The sequence below is a fragment of the Bufo bufo genome, chromosome 7 (assembly GCF_905171765.1).
Source record: "Bufo bufo chromosome 7, aBufBuf1.1, whole genome shotgun sequence".
Taxonomy (NCBI): domain Eukaryota; kingdom Metazoa; phylum Chordata; class Amphibia; order Anura; family Bufonidae; genus Bufo; species Bufo bufo.
The window spans coordinates 106,392,801-106,416,316 of record NC_053395.1 but is presented as its reverse complement, the minus strand read 5'-3'; the positions used below and the strand labels follow the sequence as shown (position 1 = coordinate 106,416,316).

Sequence of the window (23,516 nt, the reverse complement as noted above, 5' to 3'; positions counted from 1 at the left end):
CACACAGCTCAGTAGATATAACTATAAAAAAGATTTTTTTTCCCCCCAAAGTTTAAAATGATTTTTTACACTATTTAGTCATAAAAACCTATACATATGGGGTATTGTTGTAATCATACTGACCCAGCGAATAAAGGGTATGGGCCATGCTGTGGGAAAAAAACCCATAAAACGGTGGGGGAATTGCGTTTTTCTCCCAATTCCACCCCATTTGTAATTTTTTTACCACTTCCCACTACACTAATAAATGGTGGCATTAGAAGGTACAACTTGTCCCGCAAAAAATAAGCCCTTATACAGCTATGTGAACGGAAATATAAAAAAAGTTATGGCTCAAGGAAGATAGGGAAGAAAAATGAAAATGCAAAAAAAACTAAAAAAACTCTGGTATCCTAAGGGTTTAAGAGGATCTTTCACCTGGATATCCTTAATCTAATTATTATCCTACCTTATAGTGCGTCCCCCCACTGATTTCTTGGCACACTTTTTTTCCCCTAAAGAATCCCGTCCGCTGTGGTCCCGTATCTTATGGTGCCTCATATGCTAATGAGGCGACTCGGTTATACTAGGCGTGGACTTTTATTTCTCCCTGGCTGCAAGCGCATCCAATCAAAGTGCCCCGCTCTTAACCAGGGAGAAGGAGCTCAAGTTCTCATGGGATAAGGAGCTGCGATTCTCGCGAGAACTTGAGTTTGGTAGAAGATAACCGCGCCCAGGAAAAATACAACTCCACGCCTAGTATAATCGAGTCGCCTCATTAGCATATGAGGCGCCAAAAGATACTGGGACCACAGCGGACGAGTTTTTTTTTTTTTTTTTTCATCAATATTTCATTTGATTTTACAAGTTTTATGTATCAGTAGAAGAAACAATGTAACGTATTGCAATAATGACACATACAATACAATCAGATGTCGCATTGAGCAATCGTAAAACGCTTTTGTAACCACATAACAATATAACTATCCCCGTGAGTATGTTACTTCAGCACGCATAAAGGGAAACTGAGCCGCTTCTTTCCTTATACAGGGTAATACAATTGGGATTGTGTTTACGGTTCAAATTCTAGGGTTTACCTCCCGTAATTTCCCTAGAGTGCCCTTAAGTTCCTCTGTAATATACCAGTTGGTGTGTCTGAAAGGATTAACCACTAATTCTCGCTCTCATATCACAGTATTAAATAATAAAGTGTTTCCATTTCTTGAAAAATCTTTGTTTTTATTTCTCTCTTGCTGCTAACCGTTGTTCCAACCATAAGTTTTTTTTTATAGCCAAAATTACCTGATTGTAGAGTTAGCCAGTTTGTTAATTTGCATTTTTTGGCTGCCATGATAATAGTATGTGCCACCGAAGGCAGAAGAGTAGATTGACCAACTGTGGCATCGGGTTCCCCTCCACATGTATGAAGCAGTACCATCTTACAATCTATGGGTTTCACCAGGGTACAGGTGTTTTTGATTATAGAGTAGACTTCCTCCAATAAGGCTGTAAAGGATTGGCACTCCCAGAGGTCATGGTACAGATCGGAATTTTGTTCGGAGCATTTTGGCCATTTTGTTTGACTGTCTGGCATGGAGACCAAAGGAGGTAAATTAAAAGTGTTAATTGCCCTATGCATGATTTTTAACTGAGTTTCTCTCCAGTTTTCAGATGGGATATGTTTTCCAAAATCTGACCATCCTCTTATAATCTCTTTTCCCTCTTCTTGTTCCCCCAACTGTTGTGCCCAACCTTTAAATATTTTGTGGATATTTCCTGGAAGCAATCTGCCTCTAAGGAAGGAGTATAGATCTGAAACCGAATATTTGGAGTCTGAGAAAAGAAGAGTGTCAAAGGCATTTGAGGGGGCCTCCCTAGGTATATCCCTCAATTTTTCACTGCAATAGTGCCAAATTTGATGGTAGGGAGAGTATTGGGGGCCCTGGAGACCATACTTACTACATAGTTCTTCAAATGTTAACCACCTGGGTTCCTTATCGTGTAACAAGTGCCCTACTCTATTAATTCCCTTTTACCTCCAGCTTTGGTACATCATGCCTTCCCTAAAATCCGGGGATCCTCAAAAGGGTAAGTGCTTAGAGCAATGAAAGGAGAGATTAAATACTTTTCGGATAATTTTCCAGGTAATAAGTGTATCTCTAAGAAGGATAGAACGTCTCACTTCTGGTGGAAGATCAGGAATTCTGGAGAGTACCAAAGCAATTAATTCCCATGGATATCCCATACTTCTCTCCAATGGCAGGTTGGAGTAGTAACAATAGCTTAGCATCTACATTAATTAATAATATAGGTCTATAAGACTCTGGGTGTACCTTGTTTTTGCCAGGTTTTATGTTTACTCTGAGTTTATTCATTTAAAAAATAACAGTAAATGAGTAGGGACATTTAGAATGCATACATATCTGCAATAGGACCGCCCAGGATCCAATGTGTATAAATGCCAATAAGAATAGCTATTATTAGTCTAACACATATAATAAAAATGTACACACTCACCGAATAAGGTATACAAAAATGTAAATTTTCTCGTTAACAGTGTAACTATGATATTCAATAAACATGTAAGGCTACTTTCACACTTGAGTTCGGAGCGGATCCGTCTGGTGTCTGCACAGACTGATCCGCTCCTATAATGCAAACGATGGTATCTGTTCAGAACGATCCATCTGCATTATATTTCACAAAAAAAACTAAGTGTGAAAGTTAGTCAGACGGATCCGTCCAGACTTTGCATTGAAAGTCAATGGGGGACGGATCCGTTTGAAATTGCACCATATTGTGTCATCTTCAAACGGATCCGTCCCCATTGACTTACATTGTAAGTCTGGACGGATCCGTTCGGGTGTCCGCCTGCTGACCGGAACGGAGGCCAAGCGGAGCCAGACTGAGGCATTCTGAGCGGATCCGCATCCACTCAGAATGCATTGGGGCTGGACGGATGCGTTCGGGGCCGCTTGTGAGAGCCTTCAAAACGGAACTCACAAGCAGAACCCCGAACGCAAGTGTGAAAGTAGCCTAATGCATAATAAACTATTTAGTCTATTATAAATCTCAACATATTCCTGATGACTGTAAAACTTGCCTCGTCAAATACCATCACCGGCAAATAAGACAGTAGTATGGGGAAGGAGAACACAAGGGCATAAAAGGGAAAGGAAAGAGGGGGTGGAAAGAGAAGTCGCCAATAAAAGATGCTAATGCGAAGGGGTCTTGACCCGAAAATACTTTGAGAGATCCTGTGAAATCGTAAAGCTCATACCAAATCACTAAACTCCGGAGAGTCCAAGAACTGGAGTAAGGTGTTACAACTATGTGCAAAGGACTCAGACCTTTCTTGCTGATCTGCTATCAATTCTTCCATGCGCAATGTAAATCTTAACTCTCTTGTCCATTCAAGCAATGTGGGTGAAGAACTGGATTTCCGAAGTCTGGGGATAACAATCCACGCAGCTGACAGGAAGTGTCTCAGAACCCCTTTCTTGACCTGGGCAAGAGAGCCAGGTATTAGGGATAGTAGAGTAAGTTGGGGGTGTTAGGGATCGTCCTACCTGAGTATTTGGCATAAATCTGCAAGATTCGTTCCCAGAACAAGTGGATTTTCAGACAGCTCCACCATATATGTAACAGGGATCCCCTATCATTCTCGCACCTCCAGCACTTTTCTGAAACCATAGGGAACATCCGATGTAATGTAGTATGACAATAGTACCACCTGGAAATAATTTTGTAATTCTTTTCTTTGACTTGCATCGCCAATAAGATTTCATGGGAGAACGTACACATCTTCTCTACCTCATCATCTGTGACCCGAACCTGCAGATCAGATTCCATTTATCAAAAATGCGGCCCTCTCCCCACTATGTAGATCAAGGAGCACCCGGTATAGAGTGGACAAGGTACCTTGAATTGTGCCTGGCTGCAGGTATACCCTATCGAAATCCATCAGCGGGTTTATTGTTCCTCTGGAGAATGTGGCTCCAAAAAAGGAGTTTAATTGAGCATATCCCAGCCAGGACGTCATGCTAAAAGCTGTGTTCTGGCATAAAACTTCAAATGAGGATAGCTTCCCCACTGATAGAACGTCTCCGATTCTCAGTAATTCATGATGTGTGGTTTTAATGAGAAAGGAGGATGGTATCATACCCAGAGTAAACGCTGGATTCCCATGAAGTGGAGTCATGGGTTCTGGTCTAAAGGTAATTTGAGATTTAGTAATCCAGTCCCAGACCGCGAGGACATGTCTCACAAGGTATGGGCAATCTTCCTTAGGGGGGTCGATCAGTCATAGTTAGCCAAGGAATGGCTTGAAGGGAGAGAGGTGACAAAGACTGTTCCAAAGTGACCCAAAGCTTCATTAAACCTTTATGTCTCCAATCTAAAAGTCTAGTGAGTACCGCCGCTTCGTGATATATGCGAATATCCGGTAATCCAAACCCACCCAAGGATTTATGCTTAATCAGGACCCTCTTATTCAATCAAGGTTTACTGGTATGCCAAATGAACCTGTTGAGGGCCTTGTGGATCTCTAGGAAATACTTTTTAGGAACGTGAATAGATATGGTTTGGAAGAGATAAAAACCTCGGAAAGATGTCCATTTTGACAGTATTCATTCGACCGAACCGCAAAAGGTGCTTAAGTTTATACGTCTATAGTTCGTCAAGAGTTCTCTTCTGCAGTGGTAAGTAGTTCAAGGGGAATAACAGGTGCAATTGTGCTGGTACCTGGATGCCTAAATATGACAGGCTATGGGCTGTCCATTTGAAAGGGAAATTATGTTTGAGAGATGCTGTCATCTCTTGAGAAAGAGAAATATTTAACATTTCAGTCTTATCAATGTTCAATATCACTGAAGCTAGTAAATGTACCCTTTAAAACGTCACTTTTAATAAATATGAATAAAATAGAACCCACAAATGTATAGACAAACAAATACGACGTAATGGATGATAGGATAATTGGGGCCGATAGCCCAGTGGGACTATATACGATAATTAGAGGCAAAAACAAGTAAGGTTACCGCTATACGGTTACTCACGGTACCGTAGATTGAAAATAGAATGACCACTCACGATACCGTAAATCATAGGTGGGATAAACTGAAACAAAATTTGTCCAGAATAGGATCAGCAGTTCATCCTGGATATCCGTTGATGATAAATCGAAGTAACCCAGTAAAAAAGATGAAACGATGAAGACAACTGATGGTGTATTTCCATAGATAGGCTAACAACGGGATAACTGACCCTACCTAAAGCAGGACAGAACCCCCATGGGGAGAACTATGCTAACTATAAACGTAGCCCCTGGAATTAGACTCCCTGCCTGGATATCCCATGCTCTGATGTCCAATATAAATGATATAGGTCCATTGGGTGGCCCAGAATCCGAATCTCTCGACGCGTTTCCCCAACTTCGATGCGAAGGTTCATCAGGGGAGAAAATAACAACTAGCACGGTGGCTAAGGCGATAATGGCCAATGTGATGACCGGCAGCGTGCATAAGTTAACGCCACCAGTTTAAATACCAACTCACCTGATGCGCCCGCGTCCCAATGTTATAACTGCGCATGCGCACATAGCACGTCGTGCGCATGACGTCACGGTGAAACTCGAGTTCTCTCAGGGAATCCCGGGAAGCAAGGCACATACGCGGGGACTGGGCCAGGTCCGTAATCACGGATCTCGCGTTGTCTCGGATGCTGGCTGACAGTCATAATGGATAGAGGCAGGGCAAACATAGTAACTGCGTCCACGCATCATGGCAACTAGGTAACCGATACAAAGTGCAGAAACAACAAATAGTTAAGGAGTAAGTAAATAGAAAAAACCTAATAGGTTATTCATATACAGTACAGACTAAACGTTTGGACACACCTGCTCATTCAAAGAGTTTTCTTTATTTTCATGACTATGAAGGCATCAAAACTATGAATTAAGACATGTGGAATTATATACATAACAAACAAGTGTGAAACAACTGAAAATATGTCATATTCTAGGTTCTTCAAAGTAGCCACCTTTTGATTTGATTACTGCTTTGCACACTCTTGGCATTCTCTTGATGAGCTTCAAGAGGTAGTCCCCTGAAATAGTCTTCCAACAGTCTTGAAGGAGTTCCCAGAGATGCTTAGCACTTGTTGGCCCTTTTGCCTTCACTCTGCGGTCCAACTCACCCCAAACCATCTAGATTGGGTTCAGGTGCGGTGACTGTGGAGGCCAGGTCATCTGGCGCAGCACCCCATCACTCTCCTTCATGGTAAAATAGCCCTTATTTTCAAAGTTTTCCCAATTTTTCGGCTGACTGACTGACCTTCATTTCTTAAAGTAATGATGGCCACTCGTTTTTCTTTACTTAGCTGCTTTTTTCTTGCCATAATACAAATTCTAACAGTCTATTCAGTAGGACTATCAGCTGTGTATCCACCTGACTTCTCAACTGATGGTCCCAACCCCATTTATAAGGCAAGAAATCCCACTTATTAAACCTGACAGGGCACACCTGTGAAGTGAAAACCATTTCAGGGGACTACCTCTTGAAGCTCATCAAGAGAATGCCAAGAGTGTTCAAAGCAGTAATCAAAGCAAAAGGTGGCTACTTTGAAGAACCTAGAATATGACATATTTTCAGTTGTTTCACACTTGTTTGTTATGTATATAATTCCACATGTGTTAATTCATAGTTTTGATGCCTTCAGTGTGAATCTACAATTTTCATAGTCATGAAAATAAAGAAAACTCTTTGAATGAGAAGGTGTGTCCAAACTTTTGGTCTGTACTGTACTTTGGTCTAAATATGTGGGTATTATGAGGTCAATGGATATATATTGACGTGCACTACCAGAGTATAGATAGTCACAAGAAGTAAGTATAGGATATACAGGGAGTGCAGAATTATTAGGCAAATGAGTATTTTGACCACATCATCCTCTTTATGCATGTTGTCTTACTCCAAGCTGTATAGGCTCGAAAGCCTACTACCAATTAAGCATATTAGGTGATGTGCATCTCTGTAATGAGAAGGGGTGTGGTCTAATGACATCAACACCCTATATTTGGTGTGCATAATTATTAGGCAACTTCCTTTCCTTTAGCAAAATGGGTCAAAAGAAGGACTTGACAGGCTCAGAAAAGTCAAAAATAGTGAGATATTGCAAAGCTTCTGAAGCGTGATCATCGAACAATCAAGCGTTTCATTCAAAATAGTCAACAGGGTCGCAAGAAGCGTGTGGAAAAACCAAGGCGCAAAATAACTGCCCATGAACTGAGAAAAGTTAAGCGTGCAGCTGCCAAGATGCCACTTGCCACCAGTTTGGCCATATTTCAGAGCTGCAACATCACTGGAGTGCCCAAAAGCACAAGGTGTGCAATATTCAGAGACATGGCCAAGGTAAGAAAGGCTGAAAGACGACCACCACTGAACAAGACACACAAGGTGAAACGTCAAGACTGGGCCAAGAAATATCTCAAGACTGATTTTCCTAAGGTTTTATGGACCGATGAAATGAGAGTGAGTCTTGATGGGCCAGATGGATGGGCCCGTGGCTGGATTGGTAAAGGGCAGAGAGCTCCAGTCCGACTCAGACGCCAGCAAGGTGGAGGTGGAGTACTGGTTTGGGCTGGTATCATCAAAGATGAGCTTGTGGGGCCTTTTCGGGTTGAGGATGGAGTCAAGCTCAACTCCAAGTCCTACTGCCAGTTTCTGGAAGACACCTTCTTCAAGCAGTGGAACAGGAAGAAGTCTGCATCCTTCAAGAAAAACATGATTTTCATGCAGGACAATGCTCCATCACACGCGTTCAAGTACTCCACAGCGTGGCTGGCAAGAAAGGGTATAAAAGAAGAAAATCTAATGACATGGCCTCCTTGTTCACCTGATCTGAACCCCATTGAGAACCTGTGGTCCATCATCAAATGTGAGATTTACAAGGAGGGAAAACAGTACACCTCTCTGAACAGTGTCTGGGAGGCTGTGGTTGCTGCTGCACGCAATGTTGATGGTGAACAGATCAAAACACTGACAGAATCCATGGATGGCAGGCTTTTGAGTGTCCTTGCAAAGAAAGGTGGCTATATTGGTCACTGATTTGTTTTTGAATGTCAGAAATGTATATTTGTGAATGTTGAGATGTTATATTGGTTTCACTGGTAAAAATAAATAATTGAAATGGGTATATATTTGTTTTTTGTTAACTTGCCTAATAATTATGCACAGTAATAGTCACCTGCACACACAGATATACCCCTAAAATAGCTAAAACTAAAAACAAACTAAAAACTACTTCCAAAAATATTCAGCTTTGATATTAATGAGTTTTTTGGGTTCATTGAGAACATGGTTGTTGTTCAATAATAAAATTAATCCTCAAAAATACAACTTGCCTAATAATTCTGCACTCCCTGTAGATTCATTGAGACCCAAAGGGCTCAGGGATTTGAGTCTGAACGTCCATGCAGATTTTTTCTGTAAAATAATTTTATCTAAATTGCCCCCTCTTGGTGATGGGCGCACCTTCTCAATCACGCAGAATTTAAGAGATCCGGGACTGCCATTGTGTACCTCATGCACGTGTCGTGAGATGGGGGTATCTTTTTTATGTATGATGTGTGAATACATAAAAATACATGATATAATTCATATTGTGTAGAATATACCCAAATCTTGCATGATTGGTAATCATTACAAAAGTGAACAGGTGTGTAAACATAATAAAATCAATTAAAAACCTTTGAAATGGAACAATGCTGGCTGAAGCGACATGGTGGAGACTGCTGGCGTCCGGAAAAGACAACGGCGCATGCGCCGCACTGTCTGTTATCACGAGACATGTACAGGAGCTGAGCACCATTATAGACCATAACAAAAATGGCCACTGGGGGAACATCGCATTAGGGCGCATGCGCAAGACAGCACTGTCGCCCATACAGCGTTTGACGTCACTGAGTGATAGAACATGTACCTCAGTGTTCAGCAGAAAAGCCGATCCATTTATCGGGGGCCGGCGGTTCAATGCCGGTCACCGCCAGGACATCTGTATCGACAGGGGGGTGTGGCTGTCATACCAACTCCACCCTGTCGTCCAGATATATCGGCGCATCCGCTCCATAACGCTCATGACTACCATGTAGTGACAAATCCACAAAGTGAGTTAATCACACTGGCATGAAAGAGCGCACGGATCCACTGCATCAGTAAACATATGGAAATATATGCAAAATAAAAAAAAGAGAGAAAGCAGGACAGCCTGCCCGTCTGTGTGATGTGACCCGAGACCCAAATAAAGGGGCTGGGGCCACACAAAACAGACAGGGACCGTCACTGAGCTGCCCAGCATCACATAATAATACGAGAATATATATGGGGATCGCCGACACAGTTCCTCCAGTCTTCACCATGTATGTCCATTCATAGTATACAGTCATAGTATTTTCCTATGTAGGAAAAAGGGAATAAGGAAAAAAGAAGAGAAACCAATTAATATATGGCACATGTTATTTTCCATATACACAATCCAAACAGAAGAAAGAATATGCATAATCGGTAATTAGACAACCCTGAACTCCACATTTAAACCCTGGGGTTTCAGGGTGCCTAAAGTATAGATCCAGTAAAGTTCAAGTTTTTTTTAGTAGTTTAATACGGTCACCTCCTCGTCTGGAGGGGGTTATTTGTTCCAGAATTCGAAATCTCAAATCATTTTGTGTATGTTTGGCCTCAGCAAAATGTTTTGACACAGGAAGATCCATTTTTTGTTTTCGAATGGAATACCGATGTTGGTTGAGGCGGGTTTTTACGTCCCAAGTGGTCTCCCCAATATATAAAAGGTTACAGGGGCAAATCAGCAAGTAGACAACATAAGACGAATCGCATGTTAAGTACTGTCTGATTTTAACCCTCTGTCCTGAAACTGGATGGATAAATATATCACCTCTCAACATTAACTTACAATTAATGCAATTATAACACGGGTAGCAACCCTTCCTAGTGGACCCAAAGTAAGTCTCACATGTCTCCCTAGATGTGCCAATATCGGATTTAACCAATCTATCGCCCAGATTGCGACTACGTCGATATGAGCAAAGAGGTGGAGATTTAAATTCCTCAACCTGCTCAAAATTGCTAGCTAGAATTCGCCAGTGTTTTCTAATGATGGCCGCAATATTCACACTATTAGTACTGAACTCAGAAACAAATGGAATCCGAGGCTGGGACCGTTTAGGGTCACCTAGTCCCTCCTTGATGATCTCTTTAGTGAGGGGTTTAACCCTGTTAATGTGTTCTTGAATACGTTTTTTAGGGTATCCACGTGTCTGGAATTTTTGACCCATTTCTTTTAATCTAGTATCCACTTTTACTGGATCTTGTACAATTTTCTTTACTCGAAGAAGCTGACTGAAAGGAAGTGACCTTATCATAGGTTTTGGGTGGTGACTCTCAAAGCGCAACAGCGTATTTTTATCTGTAGGTTTTACATATAAGTCCGTTATTAGCTTATAATTTTGAATGCTAACCTGAGTATCCAAAAACTGTATTGTTGAATGAGAATATGTCAGTGTAAATTTAACACTGGGGTCAATGGTGTTAAGAAAAACGTGGAAGGCGATGAGGTCCTCAGTGGCGCCGAACCAAATCAGGAAAATGTCGTCAATGTATCGCCACCACCCCAGCACATGGCTGAAGTGGTGGCACACATAGACGACAGACTCCTCAAGATGTGACATGTAAAGATTTGCGTAAGTCGGCGCCACGTTGGACCCCATCGCGGTCCCACGTAATTGTAGGAAAAAAGTCATCCTGAAACAGGAAGTAATTCCGAGTCAGGATGAACCTTAGCAAGGAACTCAAGAACTGTTGACATTCAATGCTGTACTGTGTCTTCTGTAGGATCTGTTCAATGACTCGTATACCTAACTCATGTTCTATAGAGGTATATAGGCTTACCACGTCAAATGAAGCCAACAGCGCCCCCTTAGGTATGGTCAGATCTGCAATTTTAGTTAAAAAGTCATTAGTATCTCTAATGTAAGACCTTGCTGCTACTGCATAAGGACGCAAGACTTTGTCAAGAAAGATGGCCGCTTTACAAAACAATGAGTCCATCCCCGAGACAATAGGGCGTCCCGGGGGTGGAGTCAGAGACTTGTGTATTTTAGGTAAAGTATATAAAATGGGCGTTGTCGGCTTATCACAGTACAAAAATGAGAAAATAATGTCATCAATTACACCTTTTTCTTTTGCTCCAATCAGAATATCCTTGAGCTCTCTCAGCAACACAAACTTCGGATCATTGTAGATCCTTTCATAAACCTTAATATCTGCCAGTTGCTCTCTGATTTCAGCCACATAGGATCTGGTGTCCATGACCACAACCCCACCACCTTTGTCAGCAGACTTGATGGTGAGGCTGCGGTCCGAAGCCAGATCTCTAAGTGCCGACATCTCTGCTGAGGTCATATTAGCAAATTTCAATGGATGCTGGGATGTATCCTGTTTGAGGTTTTCGATGTCGCGTTTGACCGCGAGACCAAAAGCCTCAATGGCAGGATGATCTATGACTGGGGTGGTGGCGATACATCGACAACATTTTCCTGATTTGGTTCGGCGCCACTGAGGACCTCATCGCCTTCCACGTTTTTCTTAACACCATTGACTCCAGGGTTAAATTTGCACTGACATATTCTCATTCAACAATACAGTTTTTGGATACTCAGGTTAGCATTCAAAATGATAAGCTAATAACGGACTTATATGTAAAACCTACAGATAAAAATACGCTGTTGCGCTTAGAGAGTCACCACCCAAAACCTATGATAAGGTCACTTCCTTTCAGTCAGCTTCTTCGAGTAAAGAAAATTGTACAAGATCCAGTAAAAGTGACTACTAGATTAAAAGAAATGGGTCAAAAATTCCAGACACGTGGATACCCTAAAAAAATTATTCAAGAACACATTAACAGGGTTAAACCCCTCACTAAAGAGATCATCAAGGAGGGACTGCAAATACAGTGGAGGAGTTTAAGCATGCATGGGATAGGCATAAGGCCATCCTTCATATAAGATAAAGCCAGGGGCTATCCATAGTATTTAGTATATTGGGCAGACTAGATGGGCCAAATGGTTCTTATCTGCCGACACATTCTATATTTCTATGTAAACGGTCCCAGCCTCGGATTCCATTTGTTTCTGAGTTCAGTACTAATAGTGTGAATATTGCGTCCATCATTAGAAAGCACTGGCGAATTCTAGCTAGCAATTTTGAGCAGGTTGAGGAATTTAAATCTCCACCTCTTTGCTCATATCGACGTAGTCGCAATCTGGGCGATAGATTGGTTAAATCCGATATTGGCACATCTAGGGAGACATGTGAGACTTACTTTGGGTCCACTAGGAAGGGTTGCTACCCGTGTTATAATTGCATTAATTGTAAGTTAATGTTGAGAGGTGATACATTTATCCATCCAGTTTCAGGACAGAGGGTTAAAATCAGACAGTACTTAACATGCGATTCGTCTTATGTTGTCTACTTGCTGATTTGCCCCTGTAACCTTTTATATATTGGGGAGACCACTTGGGACGTAAAAACCCGCCTCAACCAACATCGGTATTCCATTCGAAAACAAAAAATGGATCTTCCTGTGTCAAAACATTTTGCTGAGGCCAAACATACACAAAATGATTTGAGATTTCGAATTCTGGAACAAATAACCCCCTCCAGACGAGGAGGTGACCATATTAAACTACTAAAAAAAACTTGAACTTTACTGGATCTTTACTTTAGGCACCCTGAAACCCCAGGGTTTAAATGTGGAGTTCAGGGTTGTCTAATTACCGATTATGCATATTCTTTCTTCTGTTTGGATTGTGTATATGGAAAATAACATGTGCCATATATTAATTGGTTTCCCTCCTTTTTTCCTTGTTTCCTTCTTCCTATATAGGAAAATACTATGACTGTATACTATGAATGGACATACATGGTGAAGACTGGAGGAACTGTGTCGGCGATCCCCATATATATTCTCGTATTATTATGTGATGCTGGGCAGCTCAGTGACGGTCCCTGTCTGTCTTGTGTGGCCCCAGCCCCTTTATTTGGGTCTCGGGTCACATCACACAGACGGGCAGGCTGTCCTGCTTTCTCTCTTTTTTTTATTTTGCATATATTTCCATATGTTTACCGATGCAGTGGATCCGTGCGCTCTTTCATGCCAGTGTGATTAACTCACTTTGTGGATTTGTCACTACATGGTAGTCATGAGCGTTATGGAGCGGATGCGCCGATATATCTGGACAGGGTGGAGTTGGTATGACAGCCACACCCCCCTGTCGATACAGATGTCCTGGCGGTGACCGGCATTGAACCGCCGGCCCCCGATAAATGGATCGGCTTTTCTGCTGAACACTGCGTACATGTTCTATCACTCAGTGACGTCAAACGCTGTATGGGCGACAGTGCTGTCTTGCGCATGCGCCCAAATGCGATGTTCCCACAGTGGCCATTTTTGTTATGGTCTATAATGGTGCTCAGCTCCTGTACATGTCTCGCGATAACAGACAGTGCGGCGCATGCGCCGTTGTCTTTTCCGGATGCCAGCAGTCTCCACCATGTCGCTTCAGCCAGCATTGTTCCATTTCAAAGGTTTTTAATTGATTTTATTATGTTTACACACCTGTTCACTTTTGTAATGATTACCAATCATGCAAGATTTGGGTATATTCTACACAATATGAATTATATCATGTATTTTTATGTATTCACTTATGCCCAACTATATTCACATCAGATGTATAGATGAATTGCACTACTTATATGACTGCACTTTAGTATACTTATTTTATTTGTTTCTATGACATTATGAATTAATTTGTAATCATGTTAATCACTGCCACTACTTATGTATGTTACTGTGAACATGTTACTCAGCTGGACAAAGGCTCCATAGAGAGAGCTGAAACGTTGCTGCTGGTTGGGTGAATAAACCTTCCATTTTCTTCACCATCTGGAGTGCTGCCTTCGTTTTTTGCCTTGTATCTACAATCTGGACCTTGGTCACAGGTCTGATAGGAGGATTTTTTGCACCCGCATACTTTTTGGGTGCTGCTTCTTTTCTTTACTTTTCTAGTTTATCTATAGCTATTTTAAGATTATCTCTTATTGTTGTCAGTTCCGCCAGGAGGGAGGGGGTAATGAGTTGTTTGTGTAGTGATTCTAAGTCATGTAAGCGATCTGTTAATCTTTTGATATGCGCCTCTTCTTTTTTCAGTCTAGACCCGTGCTGTACGAGTGTGCCCTGTATTACACATTTTAATGATTCCAACAGCAGAGGAGGGGCTGTGGTGTCAAAAGCATGATTCCCCATGAAATTCCGAATCACATCCTATATCACCTTATTGGACACCGCATCTCTCAGCAGGATTTCATTAAGTCGCCATGTCCATTCCTTGGCCACCAAGTCAAGTAGTACCAGGGTGAGAAATATGGGTGCATGGTCCGACCACAAAGCTGTGCCGATGGCAGCTTTGGGTTGAAACATTAGAGCATGATGAGAAATGGCAAATATGTCAATCCTGCTGTAAGTGTTGTGAGCCAGAGAGAAGTAGGTGTAATCTTTGTCACTTGGATGCAGGGTTCTCCATACATCCACTAATCTTCTACTGTGTAGGATTGTGCGTACCCTGGATATTGATAAATAGGGCACTAAGGACCTGCCCAGGGATGTGTCAAGCTTCGGATTTATAGTCAGATTGAAGTAGCCCCCAAGAAGGAGAACTCCCTCTATGAAGGAATCCAATCTAGACATAGAGGCAAAGGTCTTACCCTGTCCCGAGTTTGGCAGGTAAATGTTACCAATTGTGTACGTTCTCCCATGGACTGTCAACTTGACGAAGACATATCTTCCTTTGTCACAGGATCTGGAATCTATAACAGAACAAGTGAAGGATTTATGGAAGGCAATGGAGACTCCCCTAGCTTTAGCTGCAGGATTAGTGCTATGCGAAAACGTGGGATATGGTGTGTCTTAAAGTGAGTTTCCTGTAGCAGTATGATTTGAGCTTTTTCTTTCTGTAAATCCGACAGTATCTTTGATGTTGAATCCCCGATATCCTATATGGGGTCGGTCTTCTAATAACAGCTGAAGAGACCGCCACGAGGCTAGACACATTTTCCTTAAACTAATAGCCGTTCCTTACTCTGAGTCACCTAATAAGAGGACTTAGACATTTAGTCAGCGTATGCCTATCTATAATGCAAGAAGGATTGCTATGGATTAGCTAAGGAGCTATCCTAAGTTACGGTTATCCATCGCTTCGGTCAGAAGTCTAAACAACATAATATAACACTCAACTCCCTTCCTTAGTAACAAACAGGAATATAATAAATCAATGTGTTACCAGACGGTCTCTGGCTCTACTGCAGAGCACTGGCTAGTGGGAGACCAGATTTTAGAGAGACTATGTATTGTAGAATATATAACAAACCTTAGGCTAGAGCTAAATAACATGAAATATAACAATTAACTGCCCTCTATAGTAACAAACAGGCACATACTGAATCATTGTGCTGCCAGAGGGCCTCCGGCTCCACTGCAGAGCACTAACTGATAAGAGACCCCGGTATTTTAGAGACTCTATGTATTGTACAGTCGTGGCCAAAAGTTTTGAGAATGACACAAATATTAGTTTTCACAAAGTTTGATGCTAAACTGCTTTTAGATCTTTGTTTCAGTTGTTTCCGTGATGTAGTGAAATATGATTACACGCACTTCATACGTTTCAAAGGCTTTTAAAGACAATTACATTACATTTATGCAAAGAGTCAGTATTTGCAGTGTTGGCCCTTTTTCAGGACCTCTGCAATTCGACTGGGCATGCTCTCAATCAACTTCTGGGCCAATTCCTGACTGATAGCAACCCATTCTTTCATAATCACTTCTTGGAGTTTGTCAGAATTAGTGGGTTTTTGTTTGTCCACCCGCCTCTTGAGGATTGACCACAAGTTCTCAATGGGATTAAGATCTGGGGAGTTTCCAGGCCATGGACCCAAAATGTCAATGTTTTGGTCCCCGAGCCACTTAGTTATCACTTTTGCCTTATGGCACGGTGCTCCATCATGATGGAAAATGCATTGTTCTTCACCAAACTGTTGTTGGATTGTTGGAAGAAGTTGCTTTTGGAGGGTGTTTTGGTACCATTCTTTATTCATGGCTGTGTTTTTGGGCAAAATTGTGAGTGAGCCCACTCCCTTGGATGAGAAGCAACCCCACACATGAATGGTCTCAGGATGCTTTACTGTTGGCATGACACAGGACTGATAGTAGCCCTCACCTTTTCTTCTCTGGACAAGCCTTTTTCCAGATGCCCCAAACAATCGGAAAGAGGCTTCATCTGAGAATATGACTTTGCCCCAGTCCTCAGCAGTCCATTCACCAAAATTTCTGCAGAAGATCAATCTGTCCCTGATGTTTTTTTTGGAAAGAAGTGGCTTCTTTGCTGCCCTTCTTGACACCAGGCCATCTTCCAAAAGTCTTCGCCTCACTGTGCGTGCAGATGTGCTCACACCTGCCTGCTGCCATTCCTGAGCAATCTCTGCACTGGTGGCACTCCGATCCCGCAGCTGAATCCTCTTTAGGAGACGATCCTGGCGCTTGCTGGACTTTCTTGGACGCCCTGAAGCCTTCTTAACAAGAATTGAACCTCTTTCCTTGAAGTTCTTGATGATCCTATAAATTGTTGATTGAGGTGCAATCTTAGCAGCCACAATATCCTTGCCTGTGAAGCCATTTTTATGCAACGCAATGATGGCTGCACGCGTTTCTTTGCAGGTCACCATGGTTAACAATGGTAGAACAATGATTTCAAGCATCACCCTCCTTTTAACATGTCAAGTCTGCCATTTTAACCCAATCAGCCTGACATAATGATCTCCAGCCTTGTGCTCGTCAACATTCTCACCTGAGTTAACAAGACGATTAATGAAATGATCTCAGCAGATCCTTTAATGACAGCAATGAAATGCAGTGGAAAGTTTTTTTGGGGATTAAGTTAATTTTCATGGCAAAGAAGGACTATGCAATTCATCTGATAACTCTTCATAACATTCTGGAGTATATGCAAATTGCTATTATAAAAACTTAAGCAGCAACTTTTCCAATTTCCAATATTTATGTAACTCTCAAAACATTTGGCCGCGACTGTAGAATATATAACCATCTTTAGGCTAAAGAAGGTCAAGTTGGATGTCTCTGAGAATTAGCCACAATTCTTGATCCGGGCTTCTTTGCTCTCCAGACCGAGAAGCACGTCGGTAGGGGCGGGATTGCATGCCAATCCGGGAGATTAACATCTGGCAGGCCTAAAGCGCCTAGGAAGTCTGGTAGCTCGGAGCGGTCCCTCAATTCAAAACGCTTGCCTCCGCATCGGACCACTAACTGGAAGGGGTATCCCCACATGTATGGGATTTCTCTTTCTCTCAGACATTCCAGCAAGAGATCTACATTGTTGCAGAGTAGAGCGGGACAGATCCTGTAATAAAGAGATGTGAGTGTCTCTGAAACCAATAGTTGGCTGGTTCCGCGTCTTCCGCATGATTTCTTCTTTAACCGTATAGTAGTGTAAACGGCATATAACGTCCCTGGGCTTAGAAGGGTTGGTATTAGGAGGCGCCAGAGCCCTATGCGCCCTATCTATTTCCAGGTCATCAGTAACGGTTCTATCCAGGATTTTCTTGAAAAAGTCCTGTAAAATGTGAATCAAATCTACTGTAGGGATAGACTCCGGGAGCCCTCTAATCATTATGTTGTTTCTTCTGCTCCTATTTTCAGTATCTTCCTGGAGCCGATATATCTGACTGATAAGGTGATCTCTGGTGTCCCCTTTACTCTCTATATCATCTATTCTGGCAGATAATTCCTCTTGGTGAGAAGCTACAGCATCTACTCTTTTTTCCATAAGTTGTATATTGCTGGAGATTGCGTGGAGTTCCTGTTTATATGAAGTCTCCAGGCGCACTATGAATTGTTCCATCTCCTGCCTAGTCGGCAGTTGCTTTACATGCTCCCTCCAATCCCAAGAATTCCCCTCCTTTGTTGAGGGTGTTGTTGGCATGACTGGGGTATGGGGGGCTGCTGTCTAGGGGACAGAGGCTCCACGGCTGGTGGGCAAGATGGCAGCCGACACGTGGCGCGTTGCACTGGTAAATGGCCTCCCACAGCCGATAGGGAGTCTTCCCGCTCCGTGTTCGACGGGAAAGGATGGGAGTCAGGCGGTGGCGATGTAGCGCTCATTTTGTGCGCAATGGGGGAGAAGGCTGTCGCGTGGGGGTTGTGGCCTGTTACCGTCTGGGGGCGTATAACAACAATGCCTGAGCTCTCCCTCATGAATATTTGTGGGCGTGAACAATCTGACCTTCCCCTCACCCTGCTCTGCACATCCTAACATTGCTTAAAAAAACAATCACATGATCATCTCCTAGCTCACACAGGCAGAAGATCTTCCTGTCACATTGCAGATACACAGGCTCTATGGCAGCTCTATGTATCTAAGCTCTATGGCGGCTCTATCAATCTAAGCTATATGGCGGCTCTATGTATCCCCCCATACACACAATATACACAATGCAGTGTCCCCTCCCCCCATACACACAATATATACAATGCAGTGTCCCCCACCTTCCTCTTCCCGGTAAACCTAAGAGCCTAGGCAGAAGCACATGTCTTTACTCTCCGGTATAAACTGCAGGGAGGGCGGGTCTTTCATCTGATTGGCTGTCCTGACTTGTCTTTTCTCTTTTATTGGATGAGCTGCTCGTCCTTCATTCCTGCTCCTGGATTACAGAAATAGAGCGACTGGCAGCGCCTGGGTAACCCTTTCCTTATCAGAGCTCTCCTGTTAACTCTTTCTGTAAAACAGGAGCTTCTGTTTTGCATAGTACTATCGGCCCTGCAGTGCTGCGCTGTCATTACATACACTGTGTATGGTAATGACAGCTCTGCTGCGCTATTGTTATGATAATGAGATCGCAGCAGGGTCAGCAGCCTCCGATGAGTATTACAGATTGTAGCACACAGCGCAGGCCAGGACTGTCATTATTATACACAGGTAATAGTGGAGCAGGGCAGGCAGCCCACGTCCCTCCTCCTGCATTAATTAGCCACCAATTTATTTGTTTGATCGCCAGACGCACGGCACACAGGTGAATCAGAGGGAGGGAGCGTGGAATCTTTCTTCACGGCTGCCGGCCCTGGTAAGGATGCGCATGCGCGATCCCTCAGAGGAGCCGTGGCAGACAGATACAGGGAGAGAGGGGGCGGGCACCAAAGGCTCTGACGTCTCATTTACAGAGCCGGGCCACTCCCTCAAGCAGGGCGTGTAAACGAGACATCATCGCCAGAGCCTGGTGAGTGACGTCAGGGGTCACGTGACCCACATCGGCCGTGTGGAAACACGGTAGAATCAATAAAGTGAGTACATTAGAAATGCATCTTTAATGATGTATAAAGCAGCCCTAACACATATTTTTTTAAGTCGGATAACCCCTTTAATGTCTGGGGAAAGATGTTTCGCTACTTCAACAGCCAGGCTTTTATAACTCAGCATAGTGCCAAGGCTTTTCGGAGTTATCAGCCCTGGTTCTCCTGCAAACATGACTGGGGAGTGCGTCTTGGACTCACCTGCATTCATGCGCTCATCCGGCGCCATTTTACCTTCACTGCACTCAGACCCTGCCTGCTCGTTTGCCGGTCTTCCGCTGCTTCTCAGCAGGTATCTCTCCATGGACGGGCCACCGATATAAAAGGGGGATGAAAATCCACAACTTTCAGAGGTAGCTGGGGGGTTTTCATGCAAGTATATGCAGGTTTAGGGAGAGCGTGAACCGGAGTTCCTCACACCACTGCCCTACATTCCAGCGCCGGAACCGGAAGTGCAGTTCTTTAGAAAATAAAAAAGTGCCAAGTCAGTGGGGGCCGCACTATAAGGTAGGATATTAATTAGAGGAAGGATATCCAGGTGAAAGGTCTTCTTTAAATAAGTGTTTATAATCTGTTACTAAATTAGAGATAAGGGCTATTAGATGACCAGCACAAGTGAAAGTAAAAAGTACGATTCACACAGCTAGACAAACTTTGTGACAGAACAGCTCAATATTTTTTTGCCCAAAATGAGTAATATTTAATCCTAAAAAAATATTTGCCCTCAAAAGGTGTACTTTAATTTCTAGCACCCCACCCCTTAATAAGGTGCACAGTAAAGGAAAAAAAAGGTACTTTTAAATTGTGTCATATGGATCTGCCTAAGGGCTCATGCACACGACCATATGTATTTTGGTGTCCGCAAAAAATACGGATGACATCGGTGTGCATTCCATATTTTGCAAGACTGAGCGGCTGGCCCCAATAGAACAGTCCTATCCTTTTCTGTTATGCGGACAATAATAGGACATGTTCTTTTTTGCAGAACTGACATATGGAAAAGGAATCCACACAGAGTAACTTCCGTATTTATTTATTTTTGCGGACCCAGTGAAATGAATTGTTCCGCATATTGTCCGCAAAAACACAGAACGGACACGGAAAGAAGATACGTTCGTGTGCATGAGCCCTAAAACAAAAGAACCTTGCCATATCCTATAAACAACCACTCAACCAATGCACAGAATCACATTCAGCACCAACAAAATATTATAATTTTTTTTCTTTTAAAATAAGTTAGAAACAGACACTTGGAAATCAGCAGACACTTAGCACAAGTTTCCAGTCTGCTATGGCCCTCTCTCTGATTATATACACAGGGGTCATTTCTGAACAGTTTATGCCTCTTTTTCACGTAAAATTGGCACACTACTTCTTTTTTTGTAGATATTTGTTGCACGGACATTTTTACGCCATGTTCAATACATAGGATTCTCAAGAGAGTGGTGGGAGCTGGGTCAGGCTCTGGCAAATCTACTAATTTTAAGGCAGGAAAAAAAGCGTAAATGTTGTCAAAATACAAGGACTACCAAAGATACGCCTAATTTATGACGAGGCACATCCCCCATTAAAAATTTGGTGTATCTTCCGGCAGTAACGTCGACGTAAAAGGTAAGAAAAAGGCCACAAAAAATTGTAGTCTAAAATTACAATGCTTAGGCTATTTCCACATGCATGCAGTGGTATTTTTCCGGCATAAAAGCTAGCATTCGTGCCAGAAACTTGATGGTTCACATTATAATGAATGGGGATCTGACAGGCCCCGGCAGTGTATGGCTATGTCTGATGCAGTTATTCTGGTAGTCTACTCCTCTGCTGGAACAGACTAGTCTTACTGAACAATGTGTACACAGTAAAAAACTAAAATTATCAAAGCAAATTTGTACATGCTTAATTTAGTGATAAAGTTAAATCAAATTAAATTTTGATTAATTACAGTAGAAGAAAAGCAAATATTTTTCCCACATAAACAGCACTATTAGTCCATGGTCTATTGGGTATTTTATATGCTCTTGAATGTGTCTGAACTGGAATATCAAACACAAGCAATGACGGACATGAATTAGTTTCTACAACAAAAAACAATCAGTTTCTATTTTCTAACCTCATACAACTCTTTGACCCTTTTTTGACAATAGGGTGTCTTGGCCTTTTTGACCAAAGCAAAAGTTCTCATTTTCGAATGATGGATTCTAATTATGATTTTTTGTTGCTGTTTCTCATTCTCAGGTGACCTGTTATCCTTGCGTCACACATCAGGGTTTATTAAAGGTGTTAAAAGAGAAGCTAAGAACATGAACAACATATAGCAGAAGTAAGTATCTGTACATTTTTACTTACCTTTGACCATCTACTGTACAAAGTGAAACACCCCACAGGTCAGGACTAAATTTAGCTAGTTGAGGAATATAATCAGCAACCTGTAGAAGAAAAGAAGGGACTAGTAAATACCATAAGAACCCACATAATGATTGGAACAATGGTTCTGATTCAACTGGATACAGAAGAAATTTGTTGATACTTACTGCAGAATAATTGTATATGAATCTAACAGTGGGGTTCTACTGGATCTCAAACATTTTCAACAATACAGGGATTATTTTAAATTTCAATGTATGTGAAAGCACTGGTAATAGAGATACAGTTGTGTTCCAAATTATTCAACCCCCAATGCTGTAAAGGGTTTTAGGGAATTTAGTGTACATTTGTAATTGTGTTCAGAATGAAATCTTACAAGGACTTTTTAAAGAAACAAATGCAACTAAAATGACATCAATTGTTTTTGTAATACAGTATTAAATGTTTTTTTTGTGATTTCTTCATTGACTCAATTATTCAACCCCTTAAAGACTACCACTCTTGAGAACAGAGGTTCATTCAAGTGTTTTCGATGAGGTATTGAAAACACCTGTGGATGTCAAGGAGCAGCAATCAAGCATAATAAGCACCAATTAGGCAGATTTAAAAGGACTGTGATACTCAGCTCCTTCTAGACATTTACTGGTGTGTTTACAAACATGGTGAAGTCAAGAGAATGGTCCAGGAAGACAAGAGAAGTGGTGATTTCTCTTCACAGGAAGGGCAATGGCTATAAGAAGATTGCAAAGATGTTAAACATACCAAGAGACACCATAGGAAGCATCATTCGCAAATTCAAGGCAAAGGGCACTGTTGAAACGCTACCTGGTCGTGGCAGAAAGAAGATGCTGACTTCGACTGCTGTGCGCTACCTGAAGCGCAAAGTGGAGAAAAGTCCCCATGTGACTGCTGAGGAACTGAAAAAAGATTTGTCAGATGTGGGTACTGAAGTTTCAGCTCAGACAATAAGGCGCACACTGCGTAATGAAGGCCTCCATGCCAGAACTCCCAGGCGCACCCCCTTGCTGTCTCCAAAAAATAAGAAGAGTCGACTGCAGTATGCCAAAAGTCATGTGGACAAACCACAAAAGTTTTGGGATAGTGTTCTGTGGACTGATGAAACAAAATTAGAACTGTTTGGGCCCATGGATCAATGCTATGTTTGGAGGACGAAGAACAAGGCCTATGAAGAAAAGAACACCTTGCCTACTGTGAAGCATGGTGGGGGGTCAATCATGCTTTGGGGCTGTTTTGCTTCTACAGGTACAGGGAAGCTTCAGCGTGTGCAAGGTACCATGAATTCTCTTCAGTACCAGGAGATATTGGATGAAAATGTGATGCAGTCCGTCACAAACCTGAGGCTTGGGAGACGTTGGACCTTTCAACAGGACAATGATCCCAAGCATACCTCCAAGTCCACTAGAGCATGGTTGCAGATTAAAGGCTGGAACATTTTGAAGTGGCCATCGCAGTCACCAGACTTAAATCCGATTGAGAACCTCTGGTGGGACTTAAAGAAAGCAGTTGCAGCGCGCAAGCCTAAGAATGTGACTGAACTGGAGGCTTTTGCCCATGAAGAATGGGCGAAGATACCCGTAGATCGCTGCAAGACACTTGTGTCAAGCTATGCTTCACGTTTAAAAGCTGTTATAACTGGAAAAGGATGTTGTACTAAGTACTAAGATTGAATG

General features: G+C 42.4%; 1 protein-coding gene across 1 annotated transcript in view; it reads right to left on the bottom strand.

The window, feature by feature from the left end:
• LOC121008604 (glutaminase kidney isoform, mitochondrial-like) overlaps positions 1-23,516 on the bottom strand; it is a 1,417,393-nt gene that overhangs the window by 1,112,808 nt on the left and 281,069 nt on the right. The window contains exon 5 of the mRNA XM_040441254.1: positions 21,808-21,887. Within this exon, the coding sequence (XP_040297188.1) occupies positions 21,808-21,887 (80 nt within the window). The remainder of the gene's footprint in view (positions 1-21,807; positions 21,888-23,516) is intronic.